Source organism: Etheostoma spectabile, chromosome 13 (genome assembly GCF_008692095.1).
Source record: "Etheostoma spectabile isolate EspeVRDwgs_2016 chromosome 13, UIUC_Espe_1.0, whole genome shotgun sequence".
Taxonomy (NCBI): domain Eukaryota; kingdom Metazoa; phylum Chordata; class Actinopteri; order Perciformes; family Percidae; genus Etheostoma; species Etheostoma spectabile.
Genome location: NC_045745.1, coordinates 25136993 through 25145418, shown reverse-complemented (window position 1 = coordinate 25145418; position 8426 = coordinate 25136993). Strand labels below are relative to the sequence as shown.

General features: G+C 37.1%; 1 protein-coding gene across 7 annotated transcripts in view; it reads right to left on the bottom strand.

The window, feature by feature from the left end:
* Positions 1-261: 261 nt before the first annotated feature.
* LOC116700122 (ryanodine receptor 1) overlaps positions 262-8426 on the bottom strand; it is a 47097-nt gene continuing 38932 nt past the window's right edge. For all 7 annotated transcript variants that reach the window (XM_032533020.1, XM_032533023.1, XM_032533024.1 and 4 more), the window contains 17 exons: positions 6340-6421; positions 4922-6243; positions 4618-4700; positions 4034-4193; positions 3837-3923; positions 3420-3689; positions 3076-3206; positions 2886-2928; positions 2672-2805; positions 2413-2473; positions 2142-2288; positions 1924-2058; positions 1680-1836; positions 1386-1450; positions 1207-1307; positions 986-1037; positions 262-842 (listed from right to left, as the gene is read on the bottom strand). In XM_032533020.1, the coding sequence (XP_032388911.1) occupies positions 747-842; positions 986-1037; positions 1207-1307; positions 1386-1450; positions 1680-1836; positions 1924-2058; positions 2142-2288; positions 2413-2473; positions 2672-2805; positions 2886-2928; positions 3076-3206; positions 3420-3689; positions 3837-3923; positions 4034-4193; positions 4618-4700; positions 4922-6243; positions 6340-6421 (3126 nt within the window). In that variant the 3' untranslated portion in view covers positions 262-746. The remainder of the gene's footprint in view (positions 843-985; positions 1038-1206; positions 1308-1385; positions 1451-1679; positions 1837-1923; positions 2059-2141; positions 2289-2412; positions 2474-2671; positions 2806-2885; positions 2929-3075; positions 3207-3419; positions 3690-3836; positions 3924-4033; positions 4194-4617; positions 4701-4921; positions 6244-6339; positions 6422-8426) is intronic.

Below are 8426 nucleotides of genomic sequence, written 5' to 3'. Positions count from 1 at the left end.
TAATGTGAATAAAATCATCGATTACATAATATGACAGAAGGGTGTAAAGCCAACTTTCTAAAAACTATATTCTGTAACACTTAATTTGAAGGTATCTACATAACAGTCATGACACATGAACCCTAACCCTAACCATCATGACACTTAGTAAATAAAGCATTATGTCATAAACATTTATATTGTAATGTTTATGACAAGTTAATGACAGTGTCATGTCACTCTTATGTCGCTACCTTCAAGTAAAGTGTAACCCTCTATTCTTTTACGTATGTGGTAGTTGATACAGGTTGTGTTATTGCTTAGGCACTTTATCACATTCTCACATTAACAGTGGTTTTATTTTCTTAGGGGACAACAAATTAAAAAAAAGTTATGGAAACGGATTATTTCCCTAAATTGGTGAAACAGGCAACATTTCCATGCAATTTGATATATGATTAAATAAATGATTACACTTAAAAAACAATTTGGCGTTAATACCATTTGCATATAAAAAAGTATTTAGTGACAGTTTCTTGCCAGCCACCTCAAGCACACTGCGATGTATTACATCTGCTAATGAAGATGTTGATGTACTGAATATTGCTCTGCGTGGTTACCAAAATTTGAAGTAATGTTCAAGCTGTTAATTGTTCATGACATTTGTTTTTCATGACAAAGTTGTGAGTTTCGTCAGGAATGATGAACAAAATTAGCGCTTCAATAGATGTAATTTATCCTCCACATGCTGTGTAAGTACTTGTTGGCTAGGAAAGTTGATCCTCATATTGCTTTCTGAAACAGTCTCCAGCAGGAAAGAAGTCCCAGCAACGCTCCTGGTACATCTTCCACACGTATGACTCCTAAAACAGAACAAGAAGTTAAACAAGGACACATCATGAGACAAGAAACTAAAAGAGAGAAGACAGTGTTATCAGTCAGAGGGAATTCTAATAATAAACAAAACACCAATACAAAAAACTGTTGCAAAACAATTCAAGCTGACCTGCCCAGTGTGTTCTGTGTCATCTTTGTTGATGAGGTACATTAAGAAGAACCTGAAAAGGATCCACATGTTATATGTATATTTTCTCTTTTGCACACACACACACACACACACACACACACACACACACACACACACACACACACACACACACACACACACACACACACACACACACACACACACACACACACACACACACACACACACAGCACACTTACATGTAATTGGCCAGGTTGTGTTCATCCAAAGTGTGGGTCTCAAAGCCATGTGGTGTTGTATCAAAGTAGTCGCTTCCAATGCCACATATGAAGCATTTAGTCTGCACAAAAATCCGTGATAAGGATTAAAGCCACGTTATGCATACACTGGGGACAAGTGTCAACTGAAAGTATTATACCTCCATGTCTTCCTTGACCTGCTCTTGTTGGTCTCTGAGTTCCCCAAAGGCATCAATGATCAGACCTACAGTATTTGTACAGTAACATTATTATTAGACATATAAAAATAAAATCTGTTAAGTGCCAAACCATACCTTTAAAGTCTCCTCACTATATCAGCATGTTAAAGTAAACTTCCCAAAAATTTTCACATTGTTCCTTTTTCCTTGCTCTTAAGTTTACTCTCATGTTAGTACCCACTGACATGACAATGATATTTCTTAAAGTGTCTTCAAGACCAGCATTGTCTTTACCCTGAATAATGGCCAGTAGAATGACAATGACGAAGAAGAAGAAAGTTATATCAAAGACCACTCGATAAAGCTCGTATTCATCTCCAGCGGGATCCTCTATCTCATCTCCGATGCCTCCACCAGCACGTACACCCACGTACATATGGAACAGGTAACACTGTAAAGTGAAGTAAATACACATCATTTGGGAGATGGTGCGGACACGGATGTATCGAAGTGCACTTTTTTTTCAACAGTGACTTACAGTCATCATGTCATCACATTTCATATCTGGTTCATCTTCATCCTCACTCTTGTTGTAAAACTTGCGGAAGAAATTGAAGGCAACCACAGTGTAAAGGTACACCACCACAGCCAGCAAGCCCACTGTCATCATGAGCTGGCAGAGACAAGAAGGAAAACAGAGTTGGTACATTCACACTGAAGCAAAATGAAAAATATTGAGTTTTTCCCTGCATTTGCCTGTTTGCCATTGTGTGTGACTGAAGACAGGATAGTGCGTAGAGTCTTGACACCCATGGCAATATCCAGCAAGTGGCAGGCAAAGAAGAAGTTGTTGTAATGCCCAAGCAAAGACATTATTGTGTACCAACAGAGATATAGGAAGGTCTACAAAGAGATAAAAAAAGAATGTTATTTCAGTTCTCAGAGGTAAAGTGCTGTTTACACAGTATAGTATAGCACTGTACAGTATAGTATAATGCGCAATACATGTAAATATGGGTTTTCTTACACCATCTGTGAACACAACGCCAAATTTCCAGATCTGGTACTTGATGTCAATGGATGTCAACCTAAAGAAATACAATATTGGTTGATATCAATTTCAAACTTTGGAGAATTGATTGATTATTTGACCACTTAGATATAAAATACAAAACCGTACTCTGGGTCATACATAAAAATACATAAATTGTCAGGGATGACACATTAAAGCCCAAAGGCTCATTTCCATTGTGGTCCCTAAAAAGTGTGTGTAATGTGTAATTTACCATGCAAACACAGAGTTGTCTGGTTCCTCCTGTTTCTTTTCATGTTGTTGGCTCACATCAAGGGAGGCCAAATCAACACCTAGGAGCTCAGCAATTCTTTCTCTGCCATAAATGTCTCCATACTTATCCAGAACCTGAACACGGACATTACATATTACACGTTAACAGGCTTGACAGAGTCCATTTCAAAACAACCAAAATCAACACAACTCACCTTTCTTTTGACAAATTTATCCCAATAGTTGTTTGGGAAAGAGCTGTCAGAAAAGGGACATTTTTTATTGATTAAATTAAGAAAGAAAACCTATTGGTATGAAATAAATGTATTGTGCACCTACTTAATCTTGACACTATTAAGAAGAATATTAATGTAATCAGAAAGTATTATTTATTCATTCACATACGGCGTATTCAGGACCAGTCGGTCCCACTGGCCCTTAATGTCATCATCCTCAGGCTGCTCAGTGATGAAGAGGCCGTCAAATTCCAGCTTCCTTGCAAGTTCTTTCTCTCTTTTAAAGATCACCAGTGGAATCTGACAAACATAATTGCAAATGATATATAATAATAAATAATATATAAATATAATAAAAAGGTATATTGAGGTATATTTTGGAATCAACTTCTTGTATAAGGCAAGAACATGGGTCATAATTTAAAAATCGGTCTATATTTTTTTATTCTGACGCAAAACTGTCAAATGTTACTCACTAAATCAACAGTTGTTTTTACTGTGTGCCCATCATACCTTGAGGCAGTTGTAGCCAATGATACAGATGAAGGAGATGACTGTGTGAAGGGCAGCAAGGAAAGACAATGTGGGCTGCATGTAGCCAGTGCTCTCCTCTAAATAGAAATAAGTTGGGACGTCTTCCGCATCCTCATCTCCTTCATTCATTCCAGATCCCTCAGCCTCTTCCCCTGAGCCTTCAAAGAACCCAGAGCCTTCGAACAGCCCGCTTCCCTCAGACAGTCCAGATCCTTCCATCTCATCACCCTCACGTGGGGTGTCAGACACCTAAACAGAACCGAATCATTTACAGACAAGACAGCTCGGTACAGTGGATCTATTATTTGAAGTACCAAACGCTAAGAAAAATACAAGATTGCATTATTGAGCACACAAGTACAACATAATAATTTAAATACAATACTATCTTTTTACCTTGTAGAACAACAGAATGAAGTTCAGCGCAAATGCGAGGAACAGAGCCAAAAAACGCAGGTTGTAGAAGTTTCTGGAGAGGTAGTTCTACAAATCAGAGAATATTTTTCAGCTGATTAGTGAGTTGGTAAGTGAAGAGTGACATTGAGTTTATGTGAGGAAATCAATTCTGAAACAAATATTAGCAAATTTGTCACCATAAATTTATTTCTTTGGGTTTCCAGTTCAGTCCAGATTTGAAAACCTCCTGCCCTTTTCGGCTTCTTTTCCTTTTTTTGGGCAGATTTCTTCTGTTCTGCTGGTTGTTCTTCCTCCTTGCTCTGGGATTCTTTCTCTACTTTCTCTCCACTTTCAACACTGACAACCAGAACACAGTGGGGTCATTGTTTTATTTCTGTATTTCATCAAACTCAGATCATGATGTAAGGCTGTTACTGCTGCAGATGTTCAACCCTCTGAATCTGCAATTGGTCTGCTTATGTCTCTCCTCTCCACATTCCCTACAGAGAGGCCCGATACTTCATAGTAATACTAAGTGTACTGCACATTATATACCGGTAGTACTGTTGATGGTGCAGTTTTTTGGGAGTTAGCACAAGAAATTGCTGCATGGAAATGATCAGAATGCAAACATTGCATCTCAAAATCATATGATTAAAACATTTATATCTACAGTATGTCATCTTGGTTTAAAAGGCATGTCCGTTATCTAGAACCATAACAGAGAGAAGCTATGTTGAGAGCAAATTAATGTAGACAAGAAAAGAATTAGGAATCTTACTCAGCCTTTTCAGGTTCTGGAAGAGGTTCCTCTACAGGAACAGGTTCAGCCGGTTTCTGGCCAGCATCAGTCTCTTCTGGTGGCTGTATTAAAAAAACAATACATAATAACCACCAATGCTTTATTCTTCCTTATTTATATCTTTATTTTAAATTTTCTTCCTTTCTGTTTAACAAATATATGGTACAAGACTTGATCTTTTTATATCTTAGGTTCAGGGATCTGGCAATAAAAAAAGTAGCGTGAATTTAAAACTGGATTGTTAACCACCATATGTTATTCACCCAAGGAGCATACAACTTACCACTTTTCTTTTTGTTATGGGAGTTCCTTCAGGAGTTGGAGGTTCAACAGGAGATTCTACACCCATGTCTCCAAGTCCACCTGGAGCATCAATACCCGATATCCTCCCACCCTCTTTTTCCTGGGTATCCTCTTCTTCCTCCTCTCCACTGCCAGTTTCCCCACTGTCTGTTACACCTCCAGTGTCTTGTTCTTCACCTGTCCTTGGCTCCCCTGGTCCATCTCCATGCACATCATCCTGTGTGGGATCTGGCATGCTTGCTAGAATCTCAGTCACCGTGATATTTTTAGCTCCCTCCACTAAGCCACCTCCAAACAGGGTTTGCCAGATGATCATAAAGAAGCCTTTGCACACATTGTAAATCAAGTGCAGTATACTCATTAGGATGGTCCAGAAAAATGTGGACAAAGCCACCACAATCTCCTTGAAGGACATCTTTCTCACTCTGCGATATTGTCTGCGAAGGTTACGGAAGGTGAAAATGCTGAAGAAGCTTACCATGCTCTTTATGAAATCTGCAAAGGCAGAGCTTGATTCAGGCTGCCCTTCCTCTCCATTACTGTCCTCATCACCTCCTCCACTTGCTCCCCCTCCTGGTCCTCCCTCACCTCCACCTTCATCTCCTTCATCATCTTCTTCCCCCTTTCCTTCTTCCTCCTGCTCTGAAATTTGTGAGGCTATATTCATCTCAAAGATGGTGTCCTCACAGAAGTTGACAAACATTTCCATCTTCTCTGATTCCCCGCCCTCATTGACAACATCAAAGATAAATTGTCGTTTGGACTCTCTGACCTGGGGCATCTCCCACTGTTTGCGGTTTACTTCACTGATTTCAAAGTAGATGCGCTCAATCTTTCTGCTGGCACCCATTATTTCAATACGGCCCAAGAATGGGCGGAAGTAGTTAAGCACACTATCTGCTTGTTCTAGGAAGTTTTGTAGCCTGGTGTCATGGGGGACGTGCTCAGACAGGTTGGTGAGCAGCACTGCGATGTTGAATCCAATGTCCTTGGCAGGTTCCTGAAAGCGATTTGCGAACTCCTCGTAGTGGATCATGTCATTCTCATCTGCTTCTGAGCAGGACAAAAGAAACTGGATCTCAGTAGGCGAGTACTGTTTCTGACTGTCCATGGCCTTCTGGAAGTCCTTCTTGGAGATCAGCCCTCGAGGGTCTGTGACGTAATCACGGAAAGCATCCGAAGCCACAATGTCTTTTAGCTTGAGGAACATGTCAAAGAACTTGAGGATCATTTCCACGTTGCTGGAGGACTCTACCAACATGTCTACCATCTGGCGGGCAATTGTACCATTTACCACGTTTCCTGAATAATCAGAGTCAAATTAAAAGAAACATTTTAAAATGACAAAACAGAGATGAAAACTGCTGAAAAACTAAACATACAATAAAACTCTTTTACCCTCTAATAGTGAGAGCAACATAACAACCATGTCTTTCTGTAAGTCAAGAAGCTCCTTCAGCAGACCAATCTGGCTGGAGTCCTGTGTCCATAAAAAGATGCACAGTATCTTACAGTAATGAACAGATTGGAAATCATTTCAAAACATTAGGGGGTATAGTCATTGGTGAAGTGGAAACACAAGTCCAAAGTGTCAACAGTTATTGTACATTATTTTAACATAGAGTAAAGATACTGTGTGTTGCATGAGCTTACATTCACAACAAAGACGGTGCTGCAAAAATAAGTTAAATAACCAAACCCTCATGCTGAGAGAATTTGTAAAAATGGTTGAAACTTGAATGTCCGAATCTAAACTTAATCAATCTCCTCCAACTTTACAAATCTGGTTTCAATGTATTTGTTGATTACTTACTTAATATCATTATTATTATTATTATTATTAATAATATTATTATTATTAATAATAATAATAATGCTATAATTATTATTACAAGTAGTAGTTATTGTAGTTGTATTAGTATTAGTATACTATTATTAGTATATATTTTTGTTTTTGAAATACAAACAAGGTAAATATCAACTAATCCTTTCTGTATAGTGATTACATATCCATGACAGTGAGCATTAGATTTAATAGCTGAAGCTTTTCTGACACAGAACAAACATCTTGGCATATATATTAGGGGAAAGTAACAAAAATGTACCTATTTCAAATATGCCTATATACAAATATATACTAATGTTATGTTAATGCTTGAATACTGTTATAACCAAAGTCACCAGAAGTCACAAAACACAAATAAAAAAGCATATTATTCAGGTTATTTATTAGTGAATGAAAATGGCAATAATGGCATAATTTTGTTAAATGTGTACACACAGAGTGGATGTCACATTAAAATGTATATTCCAACACCAAATAAGTGTATATTTCAACAGTGTAGGTTAAAGGTCAGTCCCTCTCTCAGGAAGTTTTGTAGTCACCTGCTTTTTTTGTTATGAATTATGTGATTTAGCAAAAGAAATGTTTGTTGTCAATTACAATATTGTTGATTTAAAATTATCACACTGTACATAATACCGGTAATTGCTTAACAAGGCAAAACGTTTTTCTGTAAGGATAATTTGACTGTGTCTGAAAATTCATATTCAATATTCTACATAAAGTCTTGATTTGATATTTATATTAGAATGTTACAGTAATTTGGTGTGCTTTGAGATTTAGATGATTTAGTAACTGCAGAATGGGGAATGTTTAAGTCTCACAGAATGCATACTTTTCATATTTCTTTATGAGTTTTGAGACATGAGTAAATTGTTTGCTTTTAAAAATGCTAAACTTCTGTTATAATAGTTGTATAATTTCAGGGAGTCCAAAATACACTCCCAAATGTATTTAAAAGGTCACATATGTGGTTTAATTATTTATCTGTGTGGTATACAATAGTTTCAGATCACATTTGAGTTTTTATTGCATTTTTGTTGTATTTATTGCAAAACATTTGTGCATACATTCCTGATGCAAATACAATCATCCTGGTGACTTTTCAAGAATTTTCTGATCTAGCTATTCTAAATCAAAGCCTTTCAACAAGATTGCTCACAAATAGTAATGTGTGAAGTGTGTGTTTGATTCACTTGGGATGTGTGTTGATCACTCAACGTGGCGCCGAAGCGTCTGCCTTTTAAAACCTTCCACCTTTGACTTTGTGCTCAGTTTAGTTTGGAAAGATAAAGGCTCTCACTGAGTTCTATTTTCTCTGCTAGATTTCAAATTCTAATGAATTAAAACAAATCAATCAGATAAACAAAGTTAAATATATTACACATTGTTGTTAATTGTTTGTATGTACAGTATGCATTAATGTGTCTTAATTAAATGCAAAACAAATCTAAAGGAAATTTATTTAGCTTTTTGTTTTTCACAATGGAATGAGTTGTTTTTAATTGTGACACACCAAGTGTTTTATTTAAATGCCATTTTAGATCTATGATATACAAACCCCTAATTAAGACATTTCAAATCAAACATTATCTTATCTTTAAAAGCAGGTGGGAATAAAACTACCTGATAAGGGAAACCA